The 22324-nt window shown below is 39.8% G+C and overlaps 1 protein-coding gene across 1 annotated transcript in view; it reads right to left on the bottom strand.

Moving 5' to 3' along the window:
* DMGDH (dimethylglycine dehydrogenase) overlaps window positions 1-22324 on the bottom strand; it is an 87014-nt gene that overhangs the window by 14184 nt on the left and 50506 nt on the right. The window contains exons 7-14 of the mRNA XM_077759838.1: window positions 22021-22219; window positions 14924-15093; window positions 13753-13906; window positions 11895-12060; window positions 10899-11029; window positions 9183-9400; window positions 7636-7793; window positions 4863-4922 (exon numbers count right to left, since the gene is read on the bottom strand). Of these exons, the coding sequence (XP_077615964.1) occupies window positions 4863-4922; window positions 7636-7793; window positions 9183-9400; window positions 10899-11029; window positions 11895-12060; window positions 13753-13906; window positions 14924-15093; window positions 22021-22219 (1256 nt within the window). The remainder of the gene's footprint in view (window positions 1-4862; window positions 4923-7635; window positions 7794-9182; window positions 9401-10898; window positions 11030-11894; window positions 12061-13752; window positions 13907-14923; window positions 15094-22020; window positions 22220-22324) is intronic.

Raw genomic sequence — 22324 nt, 5'->3', positions numbered from 1 at the left:
TTCTGCCTCAATGCCTATTAACATTTACCTAAAATTTCCCCAGAGTTGGGTACTTAATACCACTATAACATTAAAAATGCCTTTCTAACTTGTCTGTGAACAATTCATTTCCATTCTGATATTTTAGTAATGCTAACATTTATTGACTACTTAGAATGTAGTAAGCCTGGTGGTGCTTTGCCTCTTTGTTTTTGTGTTGTCCTTACTATTATGCTTTAAATAATTTTTCCACCAAGACAGACCCTGTATTCTCTATCAACACTGTCATCTTCCTTGTGGTTATTACCACCTTATTCTGTTTCTACTGGTTAGAAACTCATGGTAGGAAAAGAGAAGGAAAGGAAGAAATTGGGAGTGGGAAGGATCTTCATAAAATTCTTCTAATCTGCTTCAACATGTTACATTGGTAGTTCAGTTTCTGAATCTTTGCAGAGAGTCTCTCTAAATGGACATAGATTCAGTATTTCCCAGAGGAAAATTCCAATAATACTTAATGATTCCGTTCTAAGGCAGCCGATCTTCCTTTTGCTCTTGACTAGTACATTTTATGTTTAACTAAAACAAAAACCAAAAAAACGAGAACCAGTAATTTTCCCCCAAAGTAGCTTCTTTTGAAATTATAATACCGTTAATATCAATGATATAACTTTTTCCAGGTAAAGGGGTTTTAGTTGAGATTTTGAAGTATATGATTTAATTACTTTTATGTGTATTACACTTCTGGTTAATGCTTCCTTTCCAGGCACTATGCTCACTCTCCACAAGATGGCACTGTTGTGTACTGCTAGAAAACCCTCCTGGAGCCAAGGGATACTTTCAGATTAAGAATGTTTCCTACAATTTCAGTTTGCTTCAAACTTCATGAAATAGGAGAGCCATCAGGAGTTATGTCTTTAACGATGAGACTTGTGGCCTAGCAAGGTATTTAATGAATGGTACTTACTCAGCGTTGACTCAGAAGGAGAATGAGCCTGTGCACAACTGTGTGTCTACTTCACCTTGATGAGGGAGTATGAGGCAGGCTGAGAACAATGTGCAAGCTCGCACGCATGTGCACGCACACACACACACACACACACGCCGCCAAGTAGAATGTGTGTGAAATTTCAGGCACTCCTGGCTGCCCAAGGACAAAGGAAAGGAAAAGAAAGAAAACAAATGGCCAAATGATAGAGATCACAGTCATACAGAACATGGGTCTCCAATTTACAAATATCTTAGTAAATTACAAGAAAAAGGCAATCTATCAATAGCCTAACCTCCAGAAGCTTGTATACTGTTTCTGGGAGCCCCAATATCACCCCTCCATAGTGATGTGGGGAATAAAGGCAAAACGGAAATTGCCCATAAAATGAAATTTCCTTATAACCTGCAACCCATTGACAAATACTTGAAGCAAATACAGAGTATATCATTTCTCCTGGAATCCCTTACTGTCCTAATGTTAATGCCTTACTATAGGGAAAACAACCTTAGCTTGACAATAGCAAGGCCTCAGCTACCTTAGGAACCCTCTTTAGCAGATCAAAGTCCCTCTGGAGGCTTCCTTTTGACTTTACCTCCCCAACTCCATAGTGTAAAAGCAGCTAGTCTTGACTACCTCAGCACAGCTCTTTCTGCCCACGGGTCCTGTCCCCATGCTTTAATAAAAATCACCTTTTAGCACCAAAGATGTCTTCAAGAATTCTTTCTTGGTTGTCAGCTCCAGACCACCCCCCCATCATCACCCCAAAACCTCATCAACATCAGCCAACACCATGGGAAGGTTGCAGCTCAAGCAACTCTCAGAAGCAAGGAAAGCGAGCACCATACACTACATTCCTTTGCCATCTAAGATTTCTTCAATTCTCCGTTTTTGTTTTCCCTACTTTTACACTGGTTTTGACAAGAACACAATTCTCTCAAAAGAGGCCCGATGGCCCATCTCCTCAGCCACCCCTTTTCCTTCTTAATATGGTTGAATCAGCTATTCTGATACTAACATAAAACACAAAATCAGTGACAATAAAAACACGACTGTGGGAGGCATTGATTAATAAAACACAGTCCATGCATATTTTAGGATATATTGCCAGTAAAACATTCCTGGGCAATGATTCAAGGCTGAGAAGCCCATGACGGGATAGGACCTTATTGGGGAAAGTGGTAGGTGAGGAGCAGTGTGGTGAGGCCAGAGGTCACTTCACCTTGCCTTGCTTCCGTTTCTTCAGTCATAAAAGAGGAAGTAGTACTGAGCCACCTCTAGGAGCCTCCTAGGTCTAACAAAGCCTGTGTCCTATAGGATTTTTTTTTTCATATTATGGCTTATACAATTGTTGTGTAAACACTTAAGGGCCAAGGGGGGAATTCTATGTGCTTGCTTCAAAGATAAAGAAAAGGATTTTAAACAATTGTAACATGCTAGGGTTTTTTAAAAATTTTTGTTTTTACTTGTCTATTTATGGAATAAAAAAATACTCCTCTATCTTAACTGCTGCTTCAGTTTTCACAGACCGTCAACTTTCCAAAGCAATATGAACTGGCATTACATATCTTTAAAATGTAGTATGAAACCAGATTGGGTAACATTTTTATTTTTAGGCATAGTAGGTGAAGTAGCAAATGATATTGTTTAGTTTGTGATGTTAAATAGTTTCTCAGAAGCCAATTTCATATTATAGACTGCTACAAAACAAAGATAACGTTGTTGTGAAGCCACCACATAGGATCCGGACAAAGTGGATCCAACTTCTTCCGCAGTCTTGTAGATTAGTGAGCATCACATTGATACCCATCAACCACCCAAGTCAATATAAGTGAAAAAGACTAACTCGGTTAGGTCCAGGTCCTGGTGCTACAGAGCCCTTCAACAAATGTAATCATTAAAAATTAACTCTGTGACACCAGAATGAAAACCAGTAATTCAGAAGTGATAAAAAACGTACCATAAATCCAAATCATCATCTATTAAACAACTTAGTTCTGAGCTCAGCTTTGGTTATTGAAATAATTTAAAGGAACTAATAAATATGCAATCCACACCTGCTTCTAATCATAAAGGGAGCTCCAAAAACCCAATTTAAGGATGAAGAGCTCATTTATCTATGCCTTATCCCCAAACAATAATTGCCAAACACTGTGAAGCAAGAGAGTCAGTTACTGGTGACTGATAACAGAACTTTAGTGCTTTGAAGAGTCAGGCCATTTTTATCCTTATTTTAAACAACTAAATGAAGACTTCTGTTATCAGAAGGAGCAATCTGCTGTAAGGGTCTGCCCAAATTCCAAGCACCTGCTTTCTCTGGTCTGGAGGCAGATGGTACATCATAAAAATAAAAGTCACAGGGAAAACGCACAGAAAGATATTCCCTTTAAAACCCTTAAGGAGGTTCTTTTTCCTAAAATCTAATACTATAAATATACATGTTTATGTTAATATCTTAGCTTAGAATTTGGGAACTTGATGCAGGGGCACTTAAAAAGTTTTCTTAGCCTGATTCATATGCACATGTTCACATATTTCCATAGAATGGGAAACTGGCCTTTACTTTAGCTGATTAGCACCTAAACAGGACAATTTATTTCTGGAATTCTAACAAGTATCCTACACAGCAGCAGCTGCTGTCCTATTCTTCAATAGTACCACCGACTGTATCTCTGTTAGGTTCTTTGACAGTAACCAAGACACTACCTGGTGGGTGTTTGAGTCAGCTTGGGCTGCTGTAACAAAATATCACAAACTCGGTGGCTTTAACAACAGGAAATTATATCTTACAGTCGTGGAGGCTGGGAAGTCCAAGATCAAGGTGCTGGCCTATTAAAGCCCCCCTGTGAGTGTCCCCTTTCTGGTTCACAGACAGCCGCCTTCTCACTGTGTTCTCACGAGGAGGACAGAAAGTGAGCTCTGGTGTCTTCCTGTTCTCAAAAGAACACAAAGTCCATCGTGGAGACCCCACCCCCATCAATGATTACTCCCCAGAGGCCCCGCCTCCAAATAGCATCCCATGGGGGTTAGGACTAAGACATATAAACTTTAGAGAAACACAATCATTCAGTCCATAACAACGGGATCACTTCATGTGTAGTTGTAGAATTTGTAGAGACGAACGAAGCTGTAAGAAATTGGCTTCATTATGTGCTTTTGCACAATAGTTACGTAGGCTGGTGCTTCTCAAATTTAGATGCATCAGACTCCTCTGCAGCTTGTTGAAACACAGGTTTCTTGGCCTGAGCCCCAGAGATTCTGACTTAGCAGATCTGGGGTGGGAGCTGAGAATTTGCATTTCTAACAAGCTCCCAAATGATGCTAATGCTATCTGTCTGAGGTGAGAACTACCAATGGAGGGTTTCTCTTTGGAATGTGAATTTCAGTTCTAAAACCTGTATTGGCTTCTCAGTAAATACGCTTTTGATGCTAAACATTTGAAATGTGTCATTTGCTTATACTTAGAGGTTGCACTTACACATAAAAGTGCTTAATAAGCAGATGGACAGATTTGCTGACAAGGCTGCTTTATGCTCTGAGCACCCAAGGAGAGTCAATTAAAGTTTGTGTGATTAGCTAATGTGTGAGTTCACAAATCACAAGGATTTACAAGAATGTCTCCTGACATCTTATCCTTACCAATTTTTATCCCAGAATTTAGCTTTAGTCTTTGAAGTTACTGGATTCTATCTTACATCTATGAACATATTGCAATTGTTTGAACCGATACCTAATTTTGATAAATCTTAATACAAAGCACCTGAGCAATGCTTAGCATTTATGGTCAACTCATTTGTCCTGTAATCACACTTGGTTAAATCTTAAAGCATGGCTCTGTGACGAAACAGTATCATAGTTTTAAGGTGTAGTTCAAGTACACTTTGGAATGTAAACATACCTTATTTAGCTTTATAAAATAGTCCAGTCCAGCTTCCAAGGGATTTGTATCACAGTTCATCTAAAAGGGAAGCATAGTTTTTTAAAAAGCTTTTTTTTTTTTTATAGTAGGCTCCACACCCAGCATGGAGCCCAACATGGGGCTTTAATTCACGACCCTGAGATCAAGACCTGAGCTGAGATCAAGAGTTGAACACCTAACCGACTGAACTACCCAGGTGCACGGAAAGATTTTATTTTCAAGTAATCTCTGTGCCCAACACGGGGCTTGAACTCACAATCCCAAGACCCAGAGTCACATGAGCCAACTAGGTGCCCCTGGAAACACATTTTAAATCTTATATGAGTGAAAATCATTTCAGTAACACCACCTTCATATACTATTTTTTTAGGGAAGAGAACACCTTTGGACTGTGAAAATAGATTCTGATAGGAAAATTACAGACTCCTCTCCAAAGTGATTTTTTACTCTAAAATTTAAATGTAGCCTGTCAGCATATACTATTTGAATAGCATATTAGACACTAAAATTAAGTTTGTTTCCATGGCTCTTTTACAGATAATAAATACTAGAGGGATAATATAACATGCTATTCTTCTCTGAAATAAGATTTTAATGTGTTTTTATATAATAATTTCACATAGTTAGGTCTTGAAAAATTATTAAGTAATTTACTTATCTTGCAATTAGGCAGAAATCAGGACAAGGAGAGGAGAAAGCAGATGGAAGGAACGTGGCTTCGACAGAGTTCAGGAAAGAGAAAAGGAAACCGGAGATCACATCTCAAATCTTTTCTATAAGGCTGAATAACCACAATATACTTTAAGTTGAAGCTAGAGCCATTATTTGAGACTCAACTTGCAGTTGAAAATTTTTATTTTTTGTTGTTATTGTCCCCTTTTGCACCAAGAGAACTGGTCTAAACTCCATAAAAAGTGGCCAAACTTTTTAAAAGACAACACAGAACTCATATAAACTAGATGAGTAATGTAAACTTGTTTTATATGCTATAAAATGTGGTCTCATATTTCCTAATCAACTTGAGCAACTGTAAGCTGATTTTTTTATCTGCTCTAATTTCAGAATTTCTCCAGGAAAAAAAATAAAACAAAGCACAGAAGATTGCTGTAATACCACTAGAGGGCGTGCTGGCACTGCAGGGACATCAGAGGGCTGTGAGAGGAAGAAAAGCGGTTAAGGGGAGGGATCCGGGGAGCAAGCTAGAGAAAAGGAAACCAGGGGAGTGGAGAAATGGCTAACTCCCAAGGGCTGCTTCTGCGCTTCATTCCTTGAGGAGTGTGGGGACAGAGCCTTCCTCTATTTCTCTCCCTGCAGCGGCCTCTTTGAAGGCCCCAGGCGCAGGCTGAGAATCCTCCTGGAGAACGCCTCCCCAGCAAAATAAAACCCGGTAAATTGCCCCAGACCCTTGTTCTTTCAGTGACTCCGGAGCGCTGCCTCTCCACCTCAAAGCCCACTTGTTTCTGCCCACAGTCTAAATGTCCCAAGGGCCCCGCCTATGCTTTCAAACCCACTTTGCCCTCGAATTAAATCCATTCTATCACGTGGTAGGCACTTTATCTAAGGTCTACAATAACTTTGTAGAATAAAGATTATCTTCATTTTTAGAAAACTGAACAGAGGCTCTGGAGGGTTAACTCCACATAGCTAATATATGATGGAGGATCAATTCAAACCCAAGAAACCCCACTCAGAAGTATATCCGATACTACTGTCCTTTATGCCACTTCTCAGGCCTCAAACCTCAAGGAAACAACTTTTTTTAAGTTTTTAATATTTATTTTTGAGAGACACAGAGCGTGAGTTGGGGAGGGGCAGAGAGAGAGACACACGGAATCTGAAGCACCCAGGCTCTGAGCTGTCAGCACACAGAATGATGCGGGGCTCAACCTCAGGAACTGTGGTTATCACATAGTGACCTGAGCTGAAGTCAGACACTTAACTGACCGAGCCACCCAGGTGCCCCTCAAGGAAACAACTTCTAAGGAAACAACTAGGAATATGAAAAAATTTAGGGATCCATAAATAGCCTGTCATTGGGGATACAACAGAACACAGTGTGAACTACAGTTTGGCCACTTCTCTGTTATCTGGGCCAAGTTATTTACCATTTCTTAGTGTGATTATATATAGAATTGGGATAATTTAGATAACCTCCAACTCTGAACTCCTTGCCCAAGATTCACCGATAATACCTTCTTCAGGGAGAGTGGAGAAGGTAAAATAAATCATGTATATGAAAATGGTGTGTAACTTGACCCTTAGTTGAAATCCTTAGCTCCTGTTATTGTTGGTGGAAGCAGGCGGGACCAACAGATGTTAGACCACCAGCTCTGGTCCTCAGAAAGACCCTTTTCTGAGTGTCTTGCTATTTCCCCCCAAAGGTACATGATTTAAGAAGAAAATGAGGATGGGCAACATGACAGAGGAAGAGGAAGAATCTGAAAAGCACTCCTTAAATACTGTGGGGTAGCAGGCTCCTCTAGAGCAGGCCCAGCTCCACACGTAGTCAGAGACGGATGTCCAGGGCTGTCGGCCAGGCGGGAGGAAATATGCAGGATAAACAGTGTGTCATAATGCCACTGAGCTTTCAACTGGGAAATGGAGGAGAAAAACATCTTCCCTGAATTAAATAAGGTTATCCAATAACACATAGTTTCTGGTATAGTCAGAGCCAACGTTAATGCAATTAAAACTAGCCCTTATACAAAAATCAGATAAACAAAATTTTAACGAAGATGCTGGCATTTCAAACCTCTGACCCCCAGGCTCTGAAAGCTTTCTCCAGTCTTAAGGCATTCATGGCGTATGTTCCAAAATTGTCAATTCCTTCCTCCTGGCCTGCGTTCATGACAGCGTCATAAAGCGCTACGGAATCTTCTCGTCTGTGGTACAGCTCCCAACCCAGCTCACCTGAAACAAACCCAGAAGTACCACACTGCAGTAAGAACAATGACCACAGGTCTAACGTGCATTAGCTGAAACACATTAATAAATGGAGATTCCACTTATGCAATATAGACGTTGTTGAGTTTTAAGACCGGTTCACAAAAAAGCTGCAACTGCCACCCCCTCCCCCCACCCCACAAAGGAGCTTGCCATATCACAGATGCATTCATGCCCCATCCTATCTCTCACACAGAGTGGTAACTAGGACCTCTTCTCATGACACAGGAAGATGTTAATATAGGAATTAATCTGGATTCTTGACCTCAGCTTCCTAATGTTAAGTAATTAAGTATTAGTATGGCTTAGTTTATCATTATAAAGGGTTCAATGTTTAGAAATTTCACCCCCCAACTCCTTGCTCCCAAATCACAAGGCTTAAAGATATAGGCAACTCACAATTATTCATATGGTCTTTTTTGTGGGAAAACTATTATCTCTAATGCCCCCCATACCCATCTTCTTCACCTCTGGGTCATATTATTCACCATTAGAGCTGTGGGCAAAAATCAAAGGAAATGAAACCCAACCCAAATATCTGTTTAGTTTTTATTCTGCTTATGCTTTATTCCGGTCACCATTTTGCCGAGGTCAGGTGAAAGGAGGGGGAAAGTGAACAGCGGAAGCCCCGAGAAGCGCAGTAGCCTTCATACGTTATGTGTTCTCTTTGTTCCCCAGTGTTGAGGGCTGATGGTGACTTGTTTTTCCAGGACACCACCGGACCATGAGTAACATGTAATTGAATGAATGCCTGGGCACTAAACACTCTTTCTGTGAAAGAGCATGGAGGTCTAAAGGAAGTTGGAAGTGAGCCCAAAGCACCAATGGGGAACCGAAGAACATTCATTCGTCTCTATTTCAAATGCCTACGATGCACAAGATTAGGTGCTATATGAAGAATTCCCTAGTGCACTTAGAGAGTCTTCGTGGTAATGCCTTAAGACAGGTGCCTGACACGTTGAAGATGGTCTCTATGAGAGATTCTGTCTGTGGGAGACCACCTTGGATGTTTCTAGATAGAGTCAGCTGACCTGAATAGTCTGCCAACCCTTCCAACTATTCTCACAGCTGTCCTGTTCCAACGTTTTTATCCTCCCTTCCCAGTAGTAAGTAGCTATGAGATTGGAACAACAACTGGAAATCTGGGAAATGACTCTCCCAGCCTAGGAGTGAATAGACAGAATTACTGTAAGAGGTGGACAGGAGAAATCTTCCTCCAGAGTTATACTGACAAAAGTCAGTGTGAATGTGTGCACGTACATGCACACGTGTGTGCACATGTTCATTTCTGGTAGCTTCTTTTGAATTTCAAAGACTTCGTCTTAAATTTTAGAGCATTGTTTTTCCAATTCTTACCAGTATAAGATATCCTAATAGCAGTGACAGGAATGTTTGAAACCTTTAAAGACTTGGTTTGAAGAAACTTGAAAACATCATCACCAAGATCTGCAGAGGTCAGTTTTTGAAGAACCTTTCTTGCATGGGGCCCTGCAATCCCAAGGACTCCAAGCTCGTCGGTTATATTTTTAATTTCAACATCATATCCACCGTTGACTGCCTCTTCTTCAATCCATCTGCATTTGAGTCATAAACATTGTGTTAAATCTTGCTTGAATAATACATGTTGGTAACATTATTTCTCTTAAGACATGCTCTGTGTCTAGCATTACCAGAAAGTCCCCAGAGTGTCATTTCATATAATAACCTAATTTTTTAGGCTGAGGAAACTGAGTCCCGGAGATGTCAAATGATTCTGTTTAAACCACCCACTTATAAATTTGGGGGTAATTTTTCACAGTACAGAAGAATCCTTCAATTTAAGTAAGCCCTGCCACATAATTCTTTTAAATAGTGACAGCCCTATGGCATTTAAACTAATGATTCAATCTTCAAAAATTAATTTAAACCCAAATTTTCTCTAATACCTGTACACGGGAGGCACATTTGTGCTGCTAAAGGTTAATAATGTGCCTGCCACCAGACACATAATGGCCTTGACAAACACAAGGAAATGATAAAAACTCTAAAGACTGGTTTCAATTTCAAAGTTTTGATGAGTTATTGGAACCCAGTCTTAAGGTTTGTTTATAATTTACTGAGCCGTCCCTGGAGCTACACAAAATGATCCTCTGGATTTACACAAAGCTAGCTACTGAGATACATCTTGGATTGAGGATATCATTTTATAGCCAGAGAGAGGATCTCAGAGCAAGACATTTATTAAACAATAATGTTCCAGGGGCGCCTGGGTGGCTTAGTCAGTTAAGCGTCCGACTTTCACTTAGGTCATGATCTCGCGGTTCGTGGGTTCGAGCCCCGCGTCGGGCTCTGTGCTGACTGCCAGCTCAGAGCCTGGAGCCTCTTTCGGAGTCTGTGACTCCCTCTCTCTCTGGCCCTCCCCTGCTCATGCTGTCTGTCTCTCTCTCTCTCTCCTAGAAATAAATAAAAAATATTTAAAAAAAACAAAAACAAAACAAAAAAAACAATAATGTTCCAAATATTTTTGGAATACTAAAGACTACAGATTTTATGGTAGACTAAATCATAGACTAAAGATTCATGTGAAGGGTTGAGTTGGCAGCTCAGGGACTTGCATCTAGCTATGGGCCAGAGAACACAAGACATGGAAAAGGAGGAAGATAACCCAGGGAGGCAGCTCACTGAAGTGGGCTGGACGTAGGCATCAGAATCAAAAGGACTGGCTTAAGCAAGTTACTTTAACCCAAACTTCAGTTTCCTCATATGAAAATGGAAATAATATATACCTCGAAGATACATCTATTAAGAGAATTGAGATAATGTCTAAAAAGAGTTCTGACACACTGATAATGTCTAAAAATTGGGAGTTAATATTATTAGAACAAGTAAACCCTATGGATGAATTACCTTTTGGGATGTGGGGACAGGGTCCCTCACTTCAAACAATTTCCTATAAAAGACATGAAGCTTACTTGAAAGAATAAGGTTTGAGAATTAAAGTTGTACTTTCAACTATTGGCAAAAGAAAAGTTCAGGGCAAGATTGAGTCAATATATAACCCAGATAAAATTTTCTTATTAGCTGTACACTTACCTAAGATCATGAAGTTCTGATCCAGAACCAGTTATTAGTAGAAATTCCCCAGGAGTTTGATGAGAAACAGTCAATTCAGCATACACTCGACCTTTTGGTGTCAACATGTGACTTATATTTGTAAAACCCACCTACACAAAAGAATTTAAAATTACCTCAATATAAAATTAAAATCTTAAGTACCCTTTTAACACAACTTGGAAATAAACAAGTGTCCATGAAAGACATTTGAATCTTACCATTTATATCAATTGTGTGAACTCTTTAAACCTAAACCCAAGATTAATTTTTGGTAATTATAATTATTGGTCATAAAAATTACACTTCAGTCAATTTTGCAGTTCTCTATTGACACAATTTAGCAAAGTCATAAAGTCTTTGAATGACAATTCCTTCAATAAAAATTGGAACTAGAAAATTAGCTAAAATATTCAGGGTCTGTTGAAGAGCTATAGCATTCATACAGAAACCACTAGGTGGACAAAAACAACATACTGGTTTTTTGTCTTTAAATGAGAGGATAGATAGGGTGCCTACATGGCTCAGTTAGATAAGCATCCAACTCTTGATTTCAGGTCAGGTTGTGATCTCATGGTTCATGAGTTTGAGCTCTGCATCAGGCTCTGGGCTGACGGCATGGAACCTGCTTGGGATTCTCTCTCCCTCTCTCTGCTCATTCCCCACTCATACACACAAACTTTCAAAATAAAATCAACTTTAAAATAAATAGATAAAATTTCAAAATGAGGGGTGCCTGGGTGGCTCAGTCAGTTAAGTATCTGACTTCTGCTCAGGTCATGATCTCACAGTTTGTGAGTTCAAGCCCTGCATTGCTCTCTGCTATCAGTGCAGAGCCCGCTTCAGAAACTCTGTTCCCCTTCTCTGTGTCCCCCCTCAAAAATAAATAATAGAAACATTTTAAGAAATTTAAAATGAGAGGATGGAGAATTCAGCAGACCAGAATCCTGAACCTTGTACCCATATAAGGTTATTTACCTTTGGAATGACATTTGCAAAGAGATGGTCCAACAATCTAACAGAGTCTTGGCCTTTGATGTTAAATTTGCCAAATGGTGACAGGTCAATAACCCCTACGCTTTGCATAACTTGTTTATACTCAGATCCCACAGGCTCAAACCAGTTTGTACGGCGAAAACTTGGCCTAAAAGACAATGTTTGTCATAAAACAACTGTCATTCATTTTCAGAAAATTACAGAGTATTTTAATAAACCCTATTGATCTAGAAAATCCTATTTGGGAAAAGAAGTACAACTTAAAATTCTGTTCTGTGAATCATACATATATGGTGGAAGCTGGTTTTTTAAAGTGATTCTTCTATTCTTTTAAACCATTTTGTAGTGAATAAAGTATTAATTAACTGGAAATTAAGGTAGGACATGTGGGCTCTCAGATCTGGAGGGAAGCATAGAAGTCTACCAGCCCTGAGGTTTTCAATCTTGGTTGAATATTAGAATCACCTGGGGAGCGTTTAACAAATACCAATGTTTTGGACCTAATTAAATCAGAATATAATGGGGTAGAACTATCTTGTCCAATGCTTCTCAAACACTGATGCAACTATAAATCACTTACACTTGTTAAAATGCAGATTCTAATGTGGCAGGTCTGGGGTGGAGACCTATATTCTGCATCCTAACAGTCTCCCAAGTGATGCTCATGTTGTCATAAGCAAGAACCTGGTCCAACATTTTTATTTTTTAAAGAAAAGGCACAAGGTGACTTCCAGAGCTTTTGTCTTAGTAAATGCCAGAGTTTGGCCCGGAACAAAAGTCTACTGACTCATTCAGGGTCCTTTCTACTTGATGACGTACACTTCTAATGTGGTATTTTAAATGCAGAGCAGAATACTATCTGCTAAGTGAGTTTTTTGGTTGTTTAATTATTAAAATAATGGAAGAAACAGGTCAGATCCAAAGAGCAAAGGTGAAGAATAGATTTAGCATTTATCTGAGTCATTTAGGAAAAACCAACCAGTATTTTGCCCCCAGATAATGTAGACTGACTGTCTACTGAGCCCAAATTCATTAATCAACAACTGGGTCTCTACTATACTTTGTACCATTTAGATCTGGTCTTAAAGTAGACATTGCAACCTGTTTAGTAAGCAAAATAACAAGTAAAAAAAAAAAAAAAGAGGTAACAATTTCTAGATTTGCTATTTGTTTTCTCTTGTTTTATGGATTTTCATGAGAAAAAATACATAAGCACTATTAATCCCAAATGACAACAATGACACAAAATCCAAGTGTAACAATGGCAACAGTACTAGAGGAATTCAGAGGATTGTTTCAGTGACATGCTTTCTACTTTAGCTTCACCTAAAATGCTAAGTAAATGATCCTTCCCCTTAGTTTATCAGTGGTGCGTATAATTTGCATGACTCAGCACACACACACTAAAAAGCAGTTGCGGAGCTATCTTTGATAAATAGAAAATCCATATTCTTTTACTATTTCCATAAGATGCGATTCGGCCAGGCATCCTAAACCAGGACACATCTCTAGGAGCCACCTGAAGCCACGTGGGCATCAAGAGGGGATGGGGAAGGTTCCTCCGAGCTCCTGGAAAATGCTAGGTGGAGGCTTCACTTGAGCTGGCTGTATGACTCTGGAGGCCACATGGGTTCTAGATGTGAGCCAGTGTCATGTGGGATAGACTAATGCCTCCACTGCCAAAAAAACATTTTTGTAGGAAAAGGCTCAATGCTCTTTGGAACTGGTGGAGTGAGTTCTTTGGAGGCGGAGGGGCAGCACTTCTCCAATGTCCCTCCATTCTACTTCCAAAATCGCATTCTACATTCAGAGCCACAGGCAGGTCATGTCATTCACTAACCTGTACTGAGTATCCTGGCCTGGTTTGTAAAACCAGTGTGGCTGCTCCCAGCCTGTGTGGAACCCCATGGAACACTTAGACTGCAGGACTTTATAAAGCCCACTGACTCGCTGAGTTGGTCTCCCAGCAAATCGTTCTTCTTTAGGATAACCAACTGAAAAAGGAAAAGTAGTATTTAAATACCATATAACCAAAACTATAAAAAAACTTCAAAGGGATCCAGAAAGTAGAAAACACAGTTCTTAACATCCAGAAGCATATATATGTATGAAATTTATATAAAACATGGTAACTAGCCTTCTTAGGGTGACCATTTCAGAATGTTTACAAATGTCAAATCACAGAGCACCTGAGTGACTCAGTCAGTTAAGCGTCAGACTCTTGACCTTGGCTCCGGTCATAATCTCACAGTTCATGGGATCCAGTTGCCCTTGTGAGGCTCTACTCTGGCAGCACAGAGCCTGCTTGGGATTCTCTCTCTCCTTGCTCGCACAGGCGAACGCACATTATCTCTCTCTCTCTCTCTCTCTCAAAATAAATAAATAAACCTTAAAAAAGTCAAATCACTATGTTGTACACCTGAAACTAACATAATATCATATATACATGTACATATATCATCAACTATATTGCAATTTTTTAAAATTATGTTAAAAAAAAAGCCAGACCATCATTTATATAACTATCCAAGTACAAAGTAAAAGTAAATTTAAAACTTAAAATCACTTGGGGTGCCTAGGTGGCTCAGTTTGTTAAGCATCCAACTTCAGCTCAGGTCATGATTTTGCAGACTGTGAGTTCGAGCCATGTTTCATGCTCTGTGTTGATGGCTAGCTCAGAGCCTGGAGCCTGCTTCAGATTCTGGGTCTCCCTCTCTCTCTGCCCCTCCCCTGCTCATGCTCTCTCTCTCTCTCTCTCTCAAAAATAAATAAACATTTTTAAAAATTTAAAAACTTAAAATCACTGATGCACTCCACACATTAAATATACAAACTCGTATAGATTCCTTGTTGTGTCTTAGAAGCCTAAGGCTTATTAGAATCCCTAAATTCTCCCACCACAAACAGCAGATAACAAACCTAAAATTAGAGGCACTGCAGGTCATTTCCGTACACACTTTACATTGTAAATTAAATTAAATTACATTTACCTAAATAAATTTGCACCTTACCAATATTGTTGAATCCATATGACTCTCTTGCTTTGGCCTCTGTGTACTGACTTGTTGTCCATTTGCCATAGCGATTGGGATCCAATTCTATCAGATCAAAAGGAGGCTCTCCATGCAGGATCCAGTCACTGAGATATTTCCCCACCCCACCGGCGTGGATTATGCCATATCTTTCAAATACAGAAATAAATACCCTCTTATTAACATATGTTATTTTCAAATAATGAAACTCATGTCCACCTCTTTTACAGGGCCTGCAAGTTGGAGTGTTCTGTGATCTTTAGAGTGTACAGTCAACATAATGCTTACACTATAGCTTTTTTCCTCAGGAAAAATACATGTTTGGGCATCCAAATTAAATGTGCCTGACTGGAGAGCTAGTTTGTTTCCACAGTTTCCAGAGATGCATACCTGCAAAATAGTCTACGACTCTTAGCTAGGAAAGATGCTCACTTCAGGAAAATGGAGGAAAGGGAGAAAAGAAGAAGATGTGGTTGTTATCAGCAGCTCTTCTAATCTAGAATTATCCTGACTGATGGGAATCTTGCAGGAGAAACCATACACTGCCGACTGGCACACCCATGTCTTCTCAGACTCGACTTAGTTCAGGTCCCCTTAGGCAATGGCCTCTGGGCAAGGACCTTGAACCTTTATTTTAGAAGCATTCAGGGGAAGAGGCACTCACCCAGGGACTTGTGGGGAGGACAGAAAAGGAACACTGTCCCCTGTATTTTGAAACTAATGGAACACTCAGTGGTGAGGGTAGGCTTGTTGTCTATTTGTAGATGATGATGCTTTAAAACCAAGAATGTGGCTGTGGCAAATCGTTTGATATCAGAGGAAGGAATCATAGTTTAATATTGGTCATGTGCAGTACTACCCACTCCCTCTTATCTAATGAAGGACTCTCCTATACATTTATCTGTGGTTTAAGTCAAGAGAAGCTTCTGAGGAATTAGATGAGCAGAAAGTCATAGGGGAGCTACATGAGCAGACCTCAAAATGCAAGAAATTCCAGTATCTGGAATGACCACAACTCATCAACCAGAATCACAGGTTCTAAGAGCTTGGGGACACCTGACCAAAGACTGTAAATGTTAACTATTTTCCCACAAGATACCAGTTTTGCCATTTTAGAAAAGCGAATCACTAATTTTGTTATGAAGATACTTCTCAAGTAGAATAACAAGGCAACAATTTGTACTCCTTTGAATAGTTTAAAAAAAAAAAGACATGGGTCATCCAAGTCAACAATCTCACTAAGTTTCAAGAAAGCAAGAAACATTATTAAATGTATGCTTAAAATTCACTTAACCAGGCCCAATGTATGATATACAAAAGCTGTCATTTTTGAGACCAACAGATACCGTTTATAAGACTTGAAATTGTGTGAAGTTTTATCGACTTTTATTGAGTGCTTGCTATTTACCAGGCATTGTTTCCACCTAACATGTGCCAGGTTATTTATTCTTCAGCAATTTTCTTTTACTGGGAAAGCCAGCCCCCCACATGCAGATTAAATAAGGTCACACTGCAATAAATAAAGAGCAGATTCAGGATACAGACTCCGTCAACTGACTCCAGCACACACTCTTTCTTACTGAACTTTACTTCTTCAACAGTTCTCAATTTTCAGCCAAGACGCTCATTACAGACAGCATTCACATCCTTGACAGACTCGTGTATAGCCAGGGCTGTGTTTGGTTTCCTGTGGCCTCACTGCTATGCCATCATGATCTTTCCCTTTCAACAGGTGTATATGAGCTAACAAATGAGGCTGACTGCTGTTAATTGGGGATAATCCTGAGTCAAGGCTAATTTGTTTTCAAAAAGTAAATCCTTTATAAACTTCAGCTCTCTAACCCTTAATAGCTGTGGGTAAAATGCCACACTACTGCATGTTATGAAACATGTATTGAGAGCCCCTGGCTGAGGGGCTAAAAGTAAGCATGAAGTAAAAGAGATGTGGGTATGATTTTACTTCTGCCGGTACTAGCTATGTGACCGGCAGAGTCAGTAACCAGTGCTTTGGTCTTCTTTCATGCACACTTTCTTCATGGTTCTGGTGGAGAATTCATTTTGACATGACATTGTAAAGCACATAATAGGCCAGCAATGCTTGGTGGCTGTTGGGCCCCTATATAACCAACAACAGAGTAGGCCTAAGCCCAATTGATAAGATTTTCATAGGAAGTAATTTGCGTGGAGTGGAAGTGGAAGGGAACTTGATGGAGAAAGGAGAGTTAGGTTCTTCTGTCACTAACATTAATCTGTAGAACCTGCTTGTAAATGGTCCAGCTACTATGCTTTTTGAGGGTTTGTGTCTGCTTTTCAGGGTAACTCCATTAAACTGTCTGATTTTACCTCTCACAGCACTCTCCCCTCCTCAGATTTGCTGTTTATAATCTGCTCTAAGCCAAGAAAACTAGATTCAATTCAAAGCAACCCATTAAACATTTTAGGGGGCATAGTGTCACCTAGAAGCAAAAAACCTTGTTAGAATTGTGACAAAACAAAAGTAAAGGAGTTTCGACTGAAGGTGATCTGTGAGTAAGGTAAATGAGCACTGGCATATATGTAGATAGTTTGCAAGTTCCCCAAAGTCTCTGCACTAGTTGTACTGGAATAACAGTCAACATCGAAATGCAAATCCCTGGGTCCCTCCCCAGACCACTGAATCAGAATCTATAGTGTCCAGGAATCCATTTGCATATAGGTTTCTAATTCAACACAACCTCACGGGTTCTCCTGACAAACAGGAATTACACAGATACGATGTAAAGGAGGATGGAACATACGCAAGTGACTGATCACAAGGTTGAGGTTCTTTAACACGGGCATGTGACTCTGCTGCTCAGTCAGATATGGAAACCACTGGCCTCCAGAACCAGGGAACAGATCACTGATGTAAGCCAGGAGGGGCAGCCAATGTGAGCATTCTGTTTTATGTAAGAAACATCTTAGCAATCTCAAATTTTAGATAGCAACAAGTCCTTTGTTTGTTCAGACCACATCTGTCAGAGTCTGAGGCACTATGCCTGCCCCCCACCTGTAGTCTTCCCTATCCATCTCCCAACATCTAAAACCTGGGAAAATTGCCCAGAACAATCAGAGCAGGAATGCAACATCAGCCCCATGCAAGTACATATAGTTTCTAGGTAATAAGTAACTGGTGTTCTGAAGAAATCAACTTCCTAATTTCCTTGGCAAGTAGTAACAGATGCTCCATTAAAGTATAATTATAATAAGATCAGGGATACTATCTGCTTGTTTAGAGCATGGCTCATGGTCAATGATCCACATATATTTGTTGACTAAATCAATAATTCTATGATTCAGTCAATTGCAGAATCAAAAATAATAAAGACTTAGGAATTCATTTAGCAAAAGTAGTGGAAAACTTGTACTCTGAAAACTACAAACCCTTGTTGAAAGAAATTTTGAAAGACCAAAATAAATGGAAACGCACCCTATGTCCATGAATTGGACTTAATATTGTTATGACAATACTCTCTAAATTGATCTACAGATTTAATGCAATACCTATCAAAATCCTAGGTGGCTTCTTTGCAGAAATTGACAAACTGGTCCTAAAAATTGCATGAAAATTTAAGGGACCCAAGGTAGCCAAAACAAACCTGAAAAAACCCCAAAGATTTGCACTTACCAAGTTCATAACTTACTACAAAACAATAGTAATCTAAACAGTGTGGGGACACCAGGGTGGCTCAGTAGGTTAAGCATCTGACTCTTGATTTTGGCTCAGGTGGTGATCTTATGGTTCGTGAGACTGAGCCCTGCATGGGGCTCTGTGTTGATGCAGAGCCTGCTTGGGTTTTTCTCTCTCCCACTCTCTCTCTGCCCTTCCTCTGCTCACATGTACGCACGTGCTCTCTCTCTCAAAATAAATAAATAAACACTGAAAAATGTGGTACTAGCCTGAAGATAGACCTATAGATCATAGGAATAGAATTAGGAGTCAAGAAATAAACTCATACATATAAGGTGAATTGACTTTTGACAAGGATGTTGTGGTATTATAAAAAATAAATCTTTGGTCTTTGTCCCCAGTTCCTGGCACAGAGCTCCTAAAACCTCTGGAATTTATAGTCTTTGTATGCTAATGAGATGACTCAAGGTGGAGTGAGGGATACCAGGGGGTGTTAAATAGCAGCTAGTCACAAGAAATTCAATCATCAATTGTCGATGATTTAATCAATTATGCATGTGTAATTAAACCTCCATAAAAACCCCTAAATGACAGAGTTCAAAGAGCTTGCAGGTTCGTAGACCCACTGATGTGCTAGGAAGGTGGTGTGTCAGAGAAGGCATGAAAGCAGTGTGCCACACTCCTCCCCTTCACACCTCAACCTGTGCATCTCTTTCATTTGGCTGTTCCTCAGTTGTATCCTTCATAATAAATGCGTAAAAGAAAGTATTTTCCTGATTTCTGTGACTCATCCTAGTGAATTATCAAGCCTGAAAAGGACGTTGTAGGAACTCCCAGATTTACAGCCAGTCAGAAGTACAGGTGATCCCTAGAATTTGCAACTGGTATCTGAAGTGGAAGCAGTTTTGTAGGACTCAGTCCTTAACCAGTAATTCTGGAAGTTAAGATCAGAATTGAATTGAATTGTTGGACACCCAGTTGGTGTCAGAGAACTAGAAAATTGAAAAATTGAGAGAGTAGGGCACCTGGGTGGCTCAGTCAGTTGGGCGTCTGGCTTTGGCTCAGGTCATGATCTCATGGTCAGTGGGTTCGAGCCCCGCATTGGGCTTTGTGCTGAAAGCCAGCTCAGAGCTTGGAGCATGTTTCAGATTCTGTGTCTCCCTCTCTCTCTGACCCTCCCCTGCTCATGCTGTCTCTCTCTCTCTCTCAGAAATAACTAAAAACATTTTTTAAAAAAAGAAAGAAAGAAAAATTGAATGCGGGTGTCAGAAGTGGTGTCAGAAAAAAGATATCACAGAAGCCAACATAATTCAGTGAGGAAAGAACAGTCTTTTCAACAAACAGTGCTGGGACAACTGGCTATGCATAAAAGAATGAAGTTGGACCCCCTACCTCACATCATATACAAACATTAACTCAAAATTGATCAAAGATTTAAGTGAAAGAATTAAAACTATAAAACTCTTAGAAGAAAACATAGGTATGAATCTTTATGAACTTGGACTAGAAAATGGTTTCTTATATATGGCACCAGGACTACCTGCTAAAAAAAGAAATGATACACATTGTGGACTTCATCAAAATTAAAAACCTTCCTGCTTCAATGGACACCATTAAGAAAGTGAAAAGACAGCCCACAGAATGGAAGAAAAAAAGGCACATCATGTATCTGATAAAGGTCTTGTATCTAGAATATATAAAGAACTCCTACAACTCAACAACAGGAAGACAAATAACCAAATCTTTTTTTAATGGGCAAAGGAGATGAATATGCATTCCTCCAAAGATATTCAGGTAACGTACATGAGAAACACTCCTACACACACACACACACACACACACACACATACACACACGCCTGCATGCAGATGCTGCTGGTAATTACTCAAACCCTCAGTTACTTTATACCTTCCAGGTCCTAGGTCTCCATCTGGTTTTCTCCTTCTAGATGTCCCACTGATATCAACTTAACACTTCAAACCCAACCTTTTTATAAATGAAACTAATTCTTTTCTTGGTTCTCTCTCCCCATGGCCCCAGCATCCAACCAGGGGTCAGGTTAGAAAGTTTGCCAGAGTTTGCCATTTTTTTTCTCTTCCTCAAGACCTAATGCAATCAATCATCAAGTCTAAATAATTTTAGCTCCTATCTCTCAGTCCATGCTGCTGCTCCTGCAGTTCAGACCACAGCTTCTCTACTGTGCTGGCGGGACAGCACCCCAAGCATCCCCGTGCTTCTGGCTGGACCTCGCTGCCTTGTTCTCAGCTGTTGCCCAGTGTCTAGCAAAGAGACCTGCTACAGAGCTGGCAAACATGAGATATTAGTTGAATACATGGCCAAATAAAATGAAATAAAATGGGGAAGAAAAATAGAATATTAGAAGCTGTGATATGTTAGTAAAGTAGGCTTGACATTAATATTCAACAAATTAATGGGACAAATATTAGAGATGAAGCATCAAATGGGTAATGGAATCGTAAATAGTAAGCTCCTGAGGAATCATAAAGAAGCAAATTATGTTGGATAAACATGAATTATGGTGAAAAAAGCATCAGATACGTATTCATTTGATATTCTGTATTATGTTTGTCACATTGTGTTATGAAAACAGCCTTGTAAAATTGGGGCAAATTGACCAATATGAACATAACAGCATGAAAAGAGACAGGAATAATGGAAATGGCAGGAAATATGCAAAGAGAAGTTTCCAGGAAATCACTGCCCTTCTATGTGATCATCTTTAAAATCCATACAAGTGATTAAACCATTGTACAGTCAGGATTTTAAAAGTGATTTTTAAAAAATTTATAATGTTTATTTATTATTTTTGAGAGAGAGCGAGAGAGACAGAGAGTGAGTGGGGTTAGGGCAGAGAGAGAGGGAGGCCTCAGAATCTGAAGCAGGCTCCTGGCTCTGAGCTGTCAGCACAGAGCCCGACGCGAGGCTCGAACCCACCAACTTTGAGATACCTGAGCTGAAGTCAGACGCTTAGCGGACAGAGCCACCCAGGGCGCCCAAGATTGAAATATTTTATTCCTCATATCTCAATGGTCATTAAAGGAAGAAAACTCTCTGTCCTTCCCCCATTTTCCATTTTGGCCTAAGATTATGAGACAAGACTTATCTATGATACTTGACTATTAAAAAAGATACCTGACTCTATAATAAATGTTGAATTAAATGGAGATACTCAGGGTGCCTGGGTGGCTCAGTCAGATGAGCATCCTACTCTTGATTTTGGCTCAGGTCATGATCCCAGGATCATGGGATCGAGCCTCACTTGGGATTATCTTTCTCTCTCCCTCTACCCCTCTTCCCCATTCATGCTCTCGCTCTCGAAAATAAACAAAACAAAATAAAATAAAATAAAATATAAAATAAAATAAAATAAAATAAAATAAAATAAAATAAAATAAGAGATACTCACCCAAAGCCTATAGCCACCCAGTAGTTTCTGACTCCCTGATGGGGCCCCACCATAGGCAGGATGTCAGGAGAATAGGTGATAGGACCATTGACAATATTGATGATATCAGCCTTTTTCAAGACTGGAACCATTTCCATGGCAGCTTCCACATGTTCCATAATTCGGTCAAGATCAGACTCAAAGAGCTCCTTTCCAAACCCTGAAGAGACATACCACTGTTGTCAGGATGCCACAATTGCTCTGACAGCTACTCTAAAGTGACTTAAGTCTGAATCAGCTTACATTTAAAGAAAGGCTTTAGAAA

Source organism: Crocuta crocuta, unplaced genomic scaffold, assembly GCF_008692635.1.
Source record: "Crocuta crocuta isolate KB4526 unplaced genomic scaffold, BGI_CrCroc_1.0 scaffold162, whole genome shotgun sequence".
Lineage (NCBI taxonomy): Eukaryota > Metazoa > Chordata > Mammalia > Carnivora > Hyaenidae > Crocuta > Crocuta crocuta.
This window is presented reverse-complemented; position numbering and strand designations above follow the sequence as displayed.